The sequence below is a fragment of the Hippocampus bargibanti genome, linkage group LG16, assembly GCF_051943395.1.
Source record: "Hippocampus bargibanti isolate YZ-2025 linkage group LG16, ASM5194339v1, whole genome shotgun sequence".
Lineage (NCBI taxonomy): Eukaryota > Metazoa > Chordata > Actinopteri > Syngnathiformes > Syngnathidae > Hippocampus > Hippocampus bargibanti.
Window position 1 is genome coordinate 11,089,184 of NC_142749.1, and position 15,880 is coordinate 11,105,063.

A 15,880-nucleotide genomic window follows, 5' to 3' on the forward strand; every position below is an offset into this window, starting at 1 on the left:
AAAGTACAGGCTGTCTTTGTTTATTAGATGTACTTTGAAACTTTGAAGTGACTAATATATTCTCTGTAGTGTCTTTAAAGGCAGATGGGGACATCACCAACATTCACTTTCAAATTGTGAGGTACATTTAGGGATTCAAAACAATAAATACATTTTTTGGTGTGAAATCACATCCATTTTTACCAGTTACAGTCGTGTGTTTCAGTTCCACTTTAGCTCGTGATGAAAGAACATGGCAATTGACCCATTCCAGACAAAGTTGGAATTTTATTGGATAACCGTATACATCTGTAGAGGAACATTAGACACAATCAACATATTTGTGCTTTTTTTCTATTATTTTTTTTCTTTTTTTGTAATGTTAATAGCAGTTTTGACACAAAAAAAGATTCTTCACAACAACAGACTGATCTGTCATAAGAGTTTTGAATACCAACATGCTCACAACAATTCAGTAGCATTTTTTTGTGTGTTTTTGTGTGTAGTGCATCAGAACAAACATACGGCACAACATCACTCCCATAACTTTCAAACAGGTTATGCTGACCATGGGAGTTTTTTCTTATACCTTACAGGAGAGTCAAAGGCGGGAGGGAACCGGAACCGCGGCTCTGTGTGCAGGCTGGTAAAACGTCCAGTTTCCATAATAAACAAAAAATCACAAACACCTTTTCATACTTCACACTTGACTTCATACAGCAATGTAGCAGGTTCTCGTCTCAAAAGATCCCCAGAGCAGGTTCCATTCTTAAAAAGTCTTCCTTCGTCATCAGAGTATGTAATGGTCACATGGAAGACAAAACGATGAGGATAATGATGTCCTTTTTGTCAATTCTGATGTTCTTTTTATAGGACTGTGAACAAAAGAAAGATCTGTATTCACGTCTACAAGGCCTCGGATGTCACTCTGCTGTATTTCGGCTTTAAAAAATATAGTTCAGACATGTCAGATCATTTCGAGGCGAACGTTATAGTAAATCCACACCCGCCACAAATGTATATGTAAAAACTGCCCATCAATCTCCCCCCACCATGTGTGAATTGTAACAACAACGAAAAAATGTGTGGTCCAAATCAAGTTGTGCTTTCCTTTTGAAAAATGATCGAGACATTCAGAACCTTGTGGGAAGTGCAAACGTCAATATTTCTAATCAGTGACATTTGGGCTGATCAATACTGAACTGAAATCATTGCCACACGAGAGAAAAACATAGACAGTAAAGTCTCGTTATATCGATATCGGATATATCGATAGTCCCGGTTATATCGATACTATTTCTATGCACGCACTGACAAAATTACATGAAAACAGGGTCGGATATATCGATAGTCCCGGTTATATCGATATTTTTTCGGACTCCCTTGAATATCGATATAACGAGACTTTACTGTATATATATATATATATATATATATATATATATATATATATATATATATATATATATATATATATATATAATTGGATTTTCTCAACAGCTTGGACAAGATATATATATATTTTTTTTTTTTCAAATTTTAGAGTGACCCACGCCTTCAAGTTGTGGAATTGTGATTGTTCAGTTTGCCCTCAACTCGATTAAAGGGCCTTGAGTCAATAAGATGAGTCACAAGTCCCCAAACGGTACCGACTGCGATTTGTTATTGACGCCCACATTGGATGGTTTCTTCATGTCATTGGAAGCCATTCGTCATACATTGTGCAGCCCTTCGCCGGGAGACACATATGGCCTTTCTTTAACCTCCATTACAACACAACCTAATAGCTGTAAAATGACTTTTTGTTGGTGCTGGCTTCCGCAGAATAAGTCTATGCTACAAATAACATCTACATGAAATGAGGGTTGCGCTTGTTTCATGGACTGTGCTGTTAGCAAACAACGCAATTAGTGGAGTCAATGGCCTTTTGTCGTCCCATCCCAGGTGGATTTTAAAATCAATGTGGTGTTAATATATTGGTCTGGCCAATGAAATAGATTTATAGGCTTTTTAATCCATTCATCTGATGAGCGAAAGGGAAAATTCCCTGATCTCAAAACTGATATATTTGTATGTTTAAAAAATATATAAATATGATTTTTTTTGTTCAGTGTTATATCTATTCATAAGTATTCCAACAATATTTATTTTTCTATGTAAAATATTTTTTCTTTTGTCATTATTTACATATATTTGTAAGTAAATTATTTATTGATTCATGAATGTAATTTATTGAGATTAATCAAACTTTATAGCACTGATGTGTGCAGCCCACCTCAAATGAAAAACGGATTAAATTGTCCAATCCTAAGTAACACCTACTGGCATATTTGTTTTTCACGATTTCTTGCCACGTTTTTTTCTCCCATTTTTTTTTCCTTCCTCTTTGGATACTATCCAATTTCCATTTAAGGACCCGAAGGCCCCTCACATTGAACATTTGTTATTCGAGGATGGTTTCATGAATGATTGATCAGTTTCTATTGCAGGAATCCCAAAATTGGGGGTGAAAAAAGGCAAGCTATGATGTGTATATGATGCGTCCACTTCCCCAGACAATGTACCATGCAATAGTGCAAGATCACTTTTTTTACATGTTGTAGAAAGCATTCATTTTTATCTATTCCGTATTTGTGTTGATACTTTCAGACTGACAGTCGCAATGTAAATTTCTCCACTGTGAGACTAATAAAGGCATATCCAATCCAATAGTAGATTTGGGTCATATTTAATCCAGACAGAAATAAAAGATATGTGTTAGGGTTATGGGTCTGTATTTGGAAAACTGTAAACAGTGGTAGCACAGGAATGTTGAAGACATTTTTGATTTTATTTACAATGGGTGCAATACTTAACTCATTTACTGCCATTTCCGAATGTATCGGTGCTGATAAAATGTTGGTAGACCTCTGGCAATATTTTTCCCTTCCCTTTTGTCCAGGTTAGCACTTTGTTACAGTTTCAGCTCTTGATAAAGCGCTACACGTAAATCAATACACATCATAAATATATATGTGCACTTTATTGCAGCTTCAGTATGTATTGCAATGTGTTTTGTCCAGCCACCCCCATTTCAAGGTCAGATAACTCTAGACCCATATAACTGAGGAATAAACTCTTTTTTTCGGATAAAAGAAGAGAGTCTTTATTACGCTAAATTGAATGTTTATGTAGTCCTGAAACTCAATATTCTGTGGGTTCTGCAATTTGAGTAAAAATGACAATAACCCTGCCATTGGCGTGGACACATTTTTGCAGTTCGTCCGGCAGTGAATGAGTTTTAATATGTGTAGATTTATGATCTTTATTTACATATGATACACTGCTTTCTTGATAAAAGTAATCCATGTTGAATTTCCGTAAATCTTTGCACAAAACAATTGGGGGAATAGACCAACCTACCTAAATAAAACCCATCGGTTTTATTTAGGTAGAAAATATATATTCTACACGATTTAAACTACTGATAATATCATCTGGATATATTTTCTCTTTTTAGAAATAAAATATGGAGTGTTATTTTTGTGCTTTAAATCACAACGTGAAATTTTCACCTGGCATTGATTTGTCGAGTCTGGTGCCCAGATTGCCACTTTAGCAAACATATGCAAATAATCTATTTATATTTGTCTATTATTCAGAAGTGAACCTAATAATGGCGCCTCAAGACACTTGACCTTAGCTCCAAAAGCAAACTTAACAGGCACTTTTATTTCTATTTTTCAATTTCAGCATTCCAGTCCGACAGGGTGCACCAAGGGAGGAAAAAAAAGTTATTTAATTTGGTGTAGTTATTGGAAAACACGTGAGATGCTTGTTCTGTCAATAGTATTTTTGTCAGGTCTCATTAATAACTGTAAACAAGAGCCACCTATCAGCACTGTCACCGCAGCACTTCGTCCAATAACTATTGATCGTCTTGTCAACAGTCAGGAAAGTGGAACTGTGGAACCGTCTCGGGAAATAAATACATGTCCTTTTTGCGCGATGTGCTTGATGAACAATTGCACCTGCGTGTGATTCGCTGGCATTATGAATAGTCAGTGTCTAACATTTTTTGGGGGAAGGGAGGGAGGAGTAACTAGTCATGAACATGTGTAGAACAGAAGGAAACATTTGCACGGGTGGATGTGGCGCTCCAAGATTTTTATTGCACCCGTGTATTTCTCAATGATCTGACCATCAAACCCTTCGCTTTATTGCCCATCTCGGAAATTGCTCTGTAGGAGCCAAAGCAATTCACGGCGGCGTGATTCACTCGTGGCTGGCAGGGTGGGGGGAGATGCGCTTTTGCAATAGACTCATATTAGAACAGGAAAATTAATTTGGGTGGCTGATGAAATCCTAACATTTCCTGCCTCTGGAGTGCTCAAAACAAAAAGAAAAAGATAGTTGGGGTGATATGCGAGCAACACTTCTCGACTGCAAGCGTTATCAAGAGAGTTTTATCAGGCCTGGACGTAGCTAGAAGTCACCGAGGGGTCTACCTAAATGTGATTACACATACAAGGGGTCCTCGGTTTACAACGGAGTAATAAAGCTACGAAGGCCGCCCGATAATCTCGTTAGCATAACGTAAGAATACAAGGTGACACTGCACAAGAAGGCACGGTCACTTTTCACCATATTGACTGTTATCCAGTTATATGTTTCCTATTCATGGAGTGTGCATGTTTTATATGAATATTTGTTGTCATTTTGACTTTGCTAATGAGCTAGCACAGTCAAAATGTGCTAGCTCATTAGCGACAGTGGGTAAACTGTAAATACATGTCTTGATAGTAAGCCATTTTTTCAAGAATAAAGGTGTGGATGTGTTTCTCTGTGTATTTATGTAGTTTAAACGATGAATATGGGCAATTTCATGAAATGGGAGAGGCGTCAGTAGCACACATATTATAGCTTATTTAGCGTAGCGGGTGAGAGGGCCAAAAATATGCAACAATCTGAAACACATTGTGCTGTCCTACCTCCAAGTGCCCTTTCACGTGGATATTTTCAGTGATTTCAAAGTAACATTCTGTTTTTGTGAGGGAAAATGATGAAATTGTGCTTGTTTGTACCCACCATCAATCGCCCGCATCGCCATTTTTGATCTACTTCCAGCTCGCTTTGGTTTGCTCTTATTCAGAGCTGTGAATCATTTGAGGGAAGTTACAGTACATATTCAGAGTGAGCGAGGAACTAAACGCACACACATACTACAGACGTTACGTCAATCGGAGAACAGTCTGTTTTGTTTTTTTGTAATGCTTCTTTCAAGGTTTAGTTTGTACACTGTTCAACCAACTGGCATTATGGTGAATGATTGAGTTGAATGATCCTTGTTGCCAAAGTCTTGCCAGACAAAAGGTGTAAACAGATCCTTGGCCTCAGTAGTCGGTTTTCCACCTGTTCAGACGCGGTACTTTCTCAACAAGTCCGCCTGCCACATATACTTCCGCTCTGGAAACCTCTCGGGAATCTTGATCTTGCGAAAGTCCTGAATGCACCTATCTAGCTCTTCCTCCACCGTCAGCTTCTCTTTGGGTGGCCTCTTCTTACACATGTTGGACTCGCGGGAGCCAGAGGTGAGCGTACGCAACAGGTCGCTTTTCCTTCGTTGTTCCGACTGCTGGAGCCTGGCGACCGGGCCCTTTTTTAGAGGCCTGTCCAAAGTTTGGACGTTAGCGTGAGGGTGCGGCTGGCGACTAACTGGGCCACAGATGACCGTCCCTTGCGGAGAGCCGGCCTCGGATTGGCTTTCTGAGCTGGAAGTGGAGAGCTCGTTGAAGGAGGTGCCGCTCTCGCCCTCATTGTCGCCCTTGTGGTTCTTGCAACAGCAGTCGCAGGGAAGCGACGACCAACGTGACGCGCCACCTGCCGAAAACATACCACAAGATGAGTGTTAAACACTGTCAGGTTCATTTTATGCACAAGTTTATTGTAGTTCACAGAAATCGTAACTCCCAGTGCAATGGAACAATAAAAACATGTAATAATCTTTCACCGACCCCACAGTAGCACTGGAACTTCAAGGTACCACTGTATTCTTCTATAAGAAGCAAATGACTCAGTCGTAGAAAGCCAAAGCAAGGCTCTTTGGCCAAAACCAGACAATAGCCAAATAAGTCAGCCAATGCCTGCTATCTAACAAAGTAAACCACCATTGAAGACAACTGGCTTTCTTCCAGTTTAATCATAGAGGGAAGCTGGCTGACTAGATTGCATTGTTGCGAAAATTGCAATCATGTATCCACGCTGTCGATGGAAATGGGCGTCAAACACTCAGCGGATGGGCCCTAAGTGTACTGGAAGACACCAGAGGGTACGATCCATCATGGAGCTGTGTTTGCGTAGTACAAGTGGCAGCAATTTTAATGCTCCAGTCTGCAGTAATTTACCGTCAAATACAAGCTTTGACATTATGGCTTGAGTCATTGTTGTTACAGAACCAGATTGTCTACTTTAACTGACTGGCAAGGGTGCCAGGGTGTTTTGGCAGTACGTATGCTAAATTGGCCACGTTGAAATTGCCGTATTTTCCACACTATAAAGCACTTTGGAGCATAACTGAACTTCAATGAATGGGTTATTTTAATATGGTTTTCATTTGTACAGCACATCGTATTGCATCACGCATAGAAGTGAATATAGTGGCTGTAGTTGCTTTACACATCCACTGGATGGAGCTATTCTAAAGAGAATACAACACAATACAATACAGCTTTATTGATTTAGAGCTTTCACAGCTGCCACAGGTGTAACAAAGCGCCTCACAGAACATTTCAAAGACTACAGCCAATAAATCAGAATGTAGATCCATATATACGGCGCACCAGCTTATAATAATACTTTCATGAGCATCTTTCAAGAATGAACTATATCCTCCAATATCTTGAACTCAATCATTGTCTCACCCTCGTGCTCGACACGCTGCCCGGATTAATTCTTAAATGTTGGCTGCCTTTCCTCGCATTTCTAGTTCAGTAATTCCAGCATACTTGATGGTCATTATTCAAAAAAACTGTTTGTTGCACCGATTGGCCCTGTCAGTATATGCAGCATAAAAATAAATTCCGGAACCCCAGACGGGGAAAGATCCCCAAACCGGCGCTTTAACAACGCGAAAATGTCATTCTGACGAATCTGTATGTGGTGCTTGGTTGGGTGAAATGTCACATGGGCTATCATCCAAATCGGTGCTTTGTTAGATGAAACCGGTTGAAGTGCTCAGTGTGAGCACTTTGTGTGCAAAAGAAACAATGAAAATCACCCGCTTCGCGGAAACAGCTCTTTATTTTTCATACCAACCTCCTGCATAATTAAATGCGTATCTGCGGCTTACGGAAGACTCTGATTAGTAAGGAACTGGATCAAAACCATGGCCCGCTACAATACCATCTGTACTAGCTTTTCATGTGTGCAAATGTTCAATCGCGCTGTTGGTTTCTTTTTCATCTCTTGACCAGCATTTGCTTCAGTCAGACTGACGCTATAAATAAACTCGCTCAAAATAAACACACCGCATGCACTACACTACCAAAGACCCCGCTTAAAGCTCCAAAGATATAATTCATAGCTCTCACAAAATGAGGAATATGGCTGGGGTTTTAATCAACTGTAGGGAGTCCTCAATTCACGGTTGATTAAACTTCCTAACACGATTATATACCATTATGCCATCTCGGCATACATACAAAAACCATCAAATGAAAAATGGCGAGTATATTAGGAAGGGCGCATCGTCTTTTGTTGCTGCGTAAAGTGGCTCATCTGTGCTCCTTAAAACCTCGAGCATCAAAAACTCCGAAAGGCGTCATTTGTCAATCATGATTGGAGACCTCGAGGTTGCGTTCAAGTGCACAATTGCAATTTCCGGAATGGACTCAAAAACTGGCCGCTTTCTTTTTGAAAAAGTTAATGGCCTGTGCAATTGCTGCCATTTTCCATTCATGCATTGACCGTATTTCCGCAGGATCCATCTGGGTTTTCGGATTATACCGAGAGCTCGTGTTCGTATCTGATCTGTGCATTGATAGAGAAACATCCCATTCTTAGCGGGAGAGGCCCGATTCTGATCTGAGGGATATCTGAGCCATGTATGAATTGTCACTTGAACCTTGTCATGTGAATCCATTTGGACAATTGTGCATTTTCAAGTCTTTGGCCACAATTTGGATAGAAGGCTTTTTATGTTCTAGCCTGACCGTGCCAATGTGCACGGTCCATGAAACCCATTTTGAATGGTGTAGAAGAGCCCTCTTCTAGATGAATGGACACAATTTCCCCCCCTTATGCTCCAAAATCCTGTGGAAAGTCTTCCTATACAACCGGAATCTGCATTTCTTTTTCCATAGTCACTGGAAAGTTATGTCATTCTTGTGCGGGAACACAACACCAATCAATGTCACATCCAGTGCAAGTTTAGCCACCCGCGCTGTCTTGACTTGTTTTTAAATTACTACTGACACTGACATTTCAGTGTCTGAGAAATTTGCAATTGAAAACCATCACTTCAAAGGTAAACAACGTCTTCATCATACATATTGCAAAATATTAATTTATTGAAGCTGTACATGAGTTCATTATGTCAGCGTTGGGTGAAAAAGAGGCCTTGCGCTCGATGCGCCGCAGCCGAGTAATTGCGGCTTTGAAAAATGACTCCTGTGAATTGTTAAAACTGCCAGGAGCCAATTTGCGTGTCCAGACCAAATTAACAGGAAGGGGGGGGCTCGCGAACAAATTTGACGAACAATGCTTTGAACGATTCTCAGCGTCGTTTTAATTACGCCCACCTCACTTTAACTTTTCACATCTCTGGTTACAACCTATGTCGCTTGAATCGTAAAAGGTGGGGATCGGTTCAGTTCACCTTTCGGATTTTCCATCAAAAGAATTCATGACAAATAGACAGGAAATAAATTCCTGTGGCATTTAATCTAATCAGCGCTAACTTAGATATGTAAACTCATTCACTGTCATTCAAGAATTTATTTGGGAATTGAAAATATAACAGAGCACCATTCACAATTTTTTTTCAGGTTGTGTTATTTTCTGGCTTGGGTACTGATTAAGCACTGGCCATGGCCTCTGGCAATGTTCTTTCCCTTCCACAAGGGGACAGCATTTCCTTTTTTTTCCATGTTAGCACTTTTTTCCAGCTTCAGCTGTTGTTAAAGCGCTATGTAAACCATTATGTATGTATTGCATTGTATTTTGGAAACCTGACCTCATTTCAAGCTCATATAACTCCAGACCCATATAATTTGGTCATGAACTCTTTTTTTCCTGATGAAAGAAGAGAGTCTAAAGTTTCTAAAGCGTCATTGAATGTTTATGTAATCCTAAAACTCAATATTCTGTAGGCCCTGGAATTTGAGTGAGAATTAAAAAAAACCCTGTCACTGGAGTGGACACATTTTTTGCACATGTCTGACAGTGAATGAGTTAAAGAAAAAAAAAATGAGCTCACTCGTTGCGGCGGTGTAATTATACTGTGGAGGAAGACGCATCATCAGTATGCGGTGTTGATACATCATCATAGCACATCACGTCAACGGTAAAAACAATTTATGCAGCTAATTGAAGTGAGTGTGTGCTGGCTTTTTCCTTGCGATTTAAACTGTACATTTATAATGTCGGGCTAATTGAAGTGCAAATTAGGTGACTGTGTTGCCTTCACTGATTGAACTTTTACTTGCATTTTTCTTAGCGCCCACGACTTATCAGCTGCATTGATAAACCGTTAAATGGCTTTGGAGAACTTTTTGTTTCTGTCCACATACTCGCTGGATTTTAGCTCCTTTTGTTCAAACCCTGAGGGAAATGAAGTTGAACCTGTCGAACTGATTATATTGTTGTAAAAATTGAATGAGAAGAGGATCACATAGAGGAAGAACGAAAAATCACCATTTGTTTACAAAATCATCAAGAGGCTACATTTTAGCCTGAGAGTAAATGTACCTTTTCTGAGTGTGTCCGTGTGTGTGTGTGTGTGTGTGTGTGTGTGTGTGTGTGTGTGTGTGTGTGTGTGTGTGTGTGTGTGTGTGTGTGTGTGTGTGTGTGTGTGCGTGTGTGTGTGTGTGTGTGTGTGTGTGTGTGTGTACGCATGTGTGTGCGTGTGTTTGCGTGTGTGTGCCTGTGGCCACCCCTCTGTGTGTATTTGACATTGGGTGTCCTGTTATTATCTGGATGGCTCAGAGCGTAGGGAAGGAGGCTAGTGTCAGTTAGACTTGCCGCTGATTTCGTCAGTGTTGGGCACCCCTCTGGCTGCCATTTTTTTTTACAGGTGTGTGTCTTTGTACGTGTATGCGTATGTGAGTGTGTGCGTGACATGTTGGACAAGGTTCCCGGTTGAAGTGTAAAGACTGTAAAATGTTATACACACACACACACACACACTGGCAGACAAAACCTGTGATGCGTCTTGACAGCTTCAATGTTGTATTGATCTGACCTGTAAAATCTATGTGCACTCCGTCTTTTTGCACCACTGACATATAATAAAATGCAATCTGCACATCATCAATTATACTTATTATTATTATACTTATTATTATTATACCTATTATTTTAAATCAATCGTCCATTTACCAGTTTTAATCACACAACTCAAGAGCTTGTAAATGGTTTTAAATAAGCAAGTGGGAAAGTAAAATGTCTACCATTAAGTTAATGGGATTTATTTATAGGAGCCATACAAAATATACAACCGCAGACATGTTTCCTTATTGCAGCCTTTACATCTCATGCTCGTATCGATCGTCCAGGTGCATCAGTGGAAGCATATGGACGATTGGCTTCTTGATTGATTTCTGTCATGCAGCCAGGCACTGCTCGCGGGGATAAATGATGCCACAACACTGAAAGCAAATAAATCGTCTGGCCATCTATCACCACTTGGAAGATCCATTTTCTTCAGCGCCTTCCTCGCCTCTCATCACTCTCCTCGTCACCCTCTGTCTTCTTGAGGCTTTTGTCAAGAGTTATCGACAATGCGTTTAGGCATCAACTTTATGCTCCATTTTGGGGCTTGTTCGCCTTATTTGAATGCACAGAAGTGAAGCAGAGCAAATTACTGATATGAACTGTATAAATATATATGTGTGTGTGTGTGTGTGTGTGTGTGTGTGTGTGTGTGTGTGTGTGTGTGTGTGTGTGTGTGTGTGTGTGTGTGTGTGCGTGTGTGTGCGTGTGTGTGTGTGCGTGTGTGCGCGCGCGCGTCTGTCGGGATGTGTATTTATTTATATGCATGTATATGTGTTTATGTCTATGTCTATACATGTGTGTGTGTGCTTGCACAGATTTGCATTTATGTGTGTGTGTAAATGCTGATGTGTATATATATCAATGCGTGTATGTATACACATATGTGTATACTGTGTATGTACCGTATAAGGTGCACCCAAACGGCTTGATTTTTTTCAAAAGATGAACTGCGCTTTATATGCAGGTGCGCCTTATATGTGAAGTCATATTGAGCCACGACAGTACTCGTAACTACTGTCAGCAGCCACCGACTCTGTTTCCCACCCGTAGAAGAAGTAGTGCGTAACCCTCTTCTGTAGCACCTTATGATGTGGTGTGCCTTATATTTGGAAAACTTTTAGATATTTAAATTCTATATTTGGGAAAACATTTTTTGATTCATTGAAGGTGTGTGTTATAGTCCGGTGCGCCTTATACATTGAAAAAGTTCGAAAATACACCATTTGTTGGGGGTGCACCTTATACTCCGGTTCGCCATATACACCAGAAAATTTGTTAATATATTTGCATATATGAATGGTACTTTTTTATTGTAAGCATTTCGTGGGATCAATGAACGGTAACACTACATGAAGTTTGTATGTAATCCGTTTCTCTCTGGCACAACCACTTGAGGTAGGCTTGACTTTTGATTTGGAGTTCGACTTTTTCTAACCCTCCATCGCGAATGAGTTTTGGTTACCCACCTTTTTTCCCCCCACCACCATCCAAAAATAAACTATTTTCAGAGATGGGCCAGGCTGGTTTGGAGGCACGTAAATCGGGGGCTTTAATTTACAAACTTAATTCCTCAATGGATAAAAATTGTAAGCCACAAGCTGTCTGCATAAGCCTCATTGTCAACACCACATAAGCTCGGGATCATTCACACTATGTCAACTTGCTGTTGCAATCACACCAGTGGACATTTTTCACTGAGGAGCTTGAAAATGTTGAAATTTCAGCTTGGTGCCTGTGGCCAAAATGTTGCTTCACTTTGGTTGGTATGGAAACAAGGAAGATGGTCCCATTTAGTATTTCTGATCTTGTATACTTTAGGTATAAGTGTTTTGAGAGCTTTTTTAATAAATTGTCTCTTGTAAACCAACTTTGAAACACACACCTCAGTCCCGCTTGTTGTTTAAAGGACAACCGACGTCTCCGGACAAGTTGTGTCCATAATTTGTAAAATGGCTTCAAATGACTTCTACTGAGCGTATTTTACAAATATTCCACCGCATATAGCTATATTTTACGTTTTAAGACTTGCACTGAATATTCAGGAAAGTCTTGTTTTTGATTTGGTGACGAGTCCGCACCCTATGTCACTGAAGGAACGCCCCTGACCGAAAAAAGGACACATTGTAGCAGTCCTTCCATCACGTCAATGCATTTTGCTGTACTTTGGTCTGAAAACGTCGTGTAGGACCAAAAAGAGGCAAAAGTGGGCGACAAAGGTCCATGTAAGGAATTAATCAGCCTGTGGAAACGTCGTCGGTTGTCCTTTAAGGTGCAGGAGCACAACCGGATGCCACAGCAGTTAAATGCATCGACAAAACACTAATGTGTTTATCCTGCCAAGTGCGCAGACCACTCGTTTACGAGAGGTTAAGGCAACCAAAATAAAAGTTGGCAGTGATTTGGCTTCTGTGCCAAGGGCGCCAAAGCGCAACAGCCTTTGCCTTGTCTCCGAGCTGTCGATGGTCAAATATCGATTTGTCGCTCCCTGGGGCGAGGAAATGAGTACTGGACAAAGATGTCAGCTGTCCGATAAAAAATTCCAAATGCGGTCGTCGTGATTGATGGCTTTGAGATATACAAGGTTGGCATAATTGATATTAAGAATGAGCCATTTATCCACCCCTCCCAGCTCTTATTTCTCTAGCGACCGCATAATTACGCTGTTGCGAGACAGCGTGAAATTATGTGTTTAACAGTTGAGAGGCTAAAAGCTGCCACGTTTAATACATCAACCCTGTGTGCTCAAAGAGCAGCATTAATGTGTTTTGCTAGTCATCCACTACCTCAGCCAAGCAGCTTTTTGGGTATTCTATACCTTTTCAAGCAAAGCAAATACTACAGTGGACATACGTCTGTGTAAGCTCAATCATACAGGAGTGGTCCATCGATGACAAGGTTTCTTCAGCATCTGTCCTTCTTTATTTATATATAGGGCCAGAGCTACCAGCACAATTTTAGTTGTCTGATGAAGCTTTTCGGATGAGGAGCGAAATGTCCGACACTTTCAATGAAGTACAGGTGACGGCTGAAGAAACCTTTTCATCGTTGGACCCATCCTATATGCCTGAGAATTATACAGACCTATATCCATTGTAGTATTCACTTTGCTTGACAAGGTTTAGAACACCAAAAAAGCTCATTGGCGGAGGTAGCAGATGACTAGCAAAACACATTAATATATAACATCCGATGTAATATGCGAAAACCTGCATCAGCAAACTAAAATGATGCTGGCAGAAAAAACCGCACAAGAAAAAACAAAAACCCGAACAAATTCAGGAATGGTGCTCCACGTCATATTTTCAATACCCACATACATTCGCGAATGGCAGTGAATGAGTGAAATCATGTTGAAACAATGGTTATTTTATGATGCTATTTCCCCTGGCAAAAAATGTATTTTGCCAGGGAAAATAGCATCCAGCGTCACAAATGGATTGATTTCGACTTTTGTGGTTCCATAGTACTGCAACAACAAATGTTAAAGGACCCATTATTTTTTTTTTTTTTTTTTTTGCACACTCATAAAGAGTTCTCAATTTCTGATTTTTTAATCTGTGCATCCAATAAAACTAAATGCAGCTCTCATTACCATTTAGCTTTGGTTCCAATCGTTCGAAAGTGGCTCAGGATCATTCTCCCAGCTTGACTGCCAAATCATGGGTGGACAAAAACGGAATTATTATGGACATTCGATTATGTCCCCTTCAAACTCTTGGCATAGGAAGATTCGGTCGATTTTTATTTATTTATTTATTTATTTTTGCGAGTCAACAAAACTTCTTCCCCCAAACTTCACACGGCAGAATTGGAGTTTTGACGACGGTTTGAATTTGAATCAGTACATTTCCATTTTCTCTCCTCTGTCCATTTGATTTTCTTCTTTTCTCCTTCTATGCTGAGTCTGCACTGCAAGCTTGTCTTTTGTTTGAGGCAACAGGGACATAACCAATGTCGGAGGATGCCGAGACTGGGGTGCATGGTAAATGCAAATGTGAAACTTCTGCACTTCCTCTTTCATGTTCATAAGAAGCATAAGAAACCGAGAGAAGTCACAGAGGAGTTTCCGGGGCGGCTTAGACTACCGTTTGGAAATAAATATAAAATAGCGCATATCAATAAGAGTTTCTTTGGCATGCCAGAGTTTGGAATAGTTTGGAGGTTTAATGAATGTTTCCAATTAAGCATACAGTAGAAGTCATTTCTGCAGATGTTGATGGAGGCACTTGATTTCTTTTCGCATTTAACTCATTCACAAATTTATTCGGGAATTGAAAATATGACGTAGAGCACAGGTGTCAAAGTCAAGGCCCGGGGGCCAAATCCGGCCCGCCACATCATTTTTTTTGGCCCGCGAAAACAATTCAAACGTGTGAAATTCCATGATGCTTGCTAAAATCCTCACCTAAATTTCATATTTTTGGATATAAACCATAACAACCGTCATTATTCTTGACTTCAGATTTGAAAACTAGTTATTCATTAATTTGTTATGCGCTCTATATGTAATATGTGGAGGGGTTAAACATTCTAATGACTTCCCCAAATTCATAACGGCCCTCGAGAGGAAACCATAACTACAATGTGGCCCACGGCAAAAAATGACTTTGACACCCCTGACGTAGAGCATCCATTCCTGAAATTAGATTAGATTAGCCTTTATTAGTCTCGCAGTGGGGAAATGTTACATTTCACAACAGAAAGTTCTGAAAGGAAGAGGAAAGGAAAGAAAGAAGTAGAAAAAACAAAATATAGGAGCTGCTGTAAAGGCAGCCACGTTCGCAGCCCCATCTTGAAGTCAAAAGAACAAAAAAACTAAAAAACAAATATGACAACACAAAGACACAGAAAGTCATTCAATCTAAAGCACTTTCTGTAGACTCATTGTTGCATGAAACAGTTCTAGATGAAAGAGGAGAGGATCATAGCGAAGAAGCGAACAAATAGTTCGGGTTCAGGTTTTTTCTTGCTTGGGTGCCGATAAAGCGCTGGCTAGACCTGTGGACATGTTTTTCCCTTCCACAAGGGGGCAGCATTTCCCCTTTTTTCCCACGATAGCGCTTTGTTCCAGCTTCAGTATGTATTGCATTGTATTTTGGACAGCGACCCTCATTTCAAGATCATATAATCCGTGACCCATATAATTTAGGAATTAACTTTTTTTTTGCTGATTAAAGAAGAGAGTCAAAGGTTTCTTACACTGCATTGAATGTTATGTAGTCCTTAAACTCACTATTCTGTAGGTCCTGCAATTTGATTGAAAATGACAAAAACCCTGGCATTGGAGTGGACATATTTTTGCTCAAGTCTGGCAGTGAATGAGTTAATGGCACTGATTGTTATGTAAATCATTTTTTTAAAGTTAGCAATGTAATTCATCATGTTTCTGCTGGAGACAGCTCAACTGTTTTGCGTTCTGTTTTCTCATCTA

At 40.0% G+C, this 15,880-nt stretch overlaps 1 protein-coding gene and 1 long non-coding RNA gene across 2 annotated transcripts in view; one reads left to right on the top strand and one right to left on the bottom strand.

The window, feature by feature from the left end:
- LOC148886456 (uncharacterized) overlaps positions 1 to 15,880 on the top strand; it is a 46,003-nt gene that overhangs the window by 26,084 nt on the left and 4,039 nt on the right. The window lies entirely within an intron of this gene.
- Positions 1,473 to 15,880, bottom strand: part of kctd16b (potassium channel tetramerization domain containing 16b) — a 63,137-nt gene continuing 48,729 nt past the window's right edge. Inside the window, exon 2 of the mRNA XM_089017494.1 lies at positions 1,473 to 5,838. Within this exon, the coding sequence (XP_088873620.1) occupies positions 5,375 to 5,838 (464 nt within the window). The 3' untranslated portion in view covers positions 1,473 to 5,374. The remainder of the gene's footprint in view (positions 5,839 to 15,880) is intronic.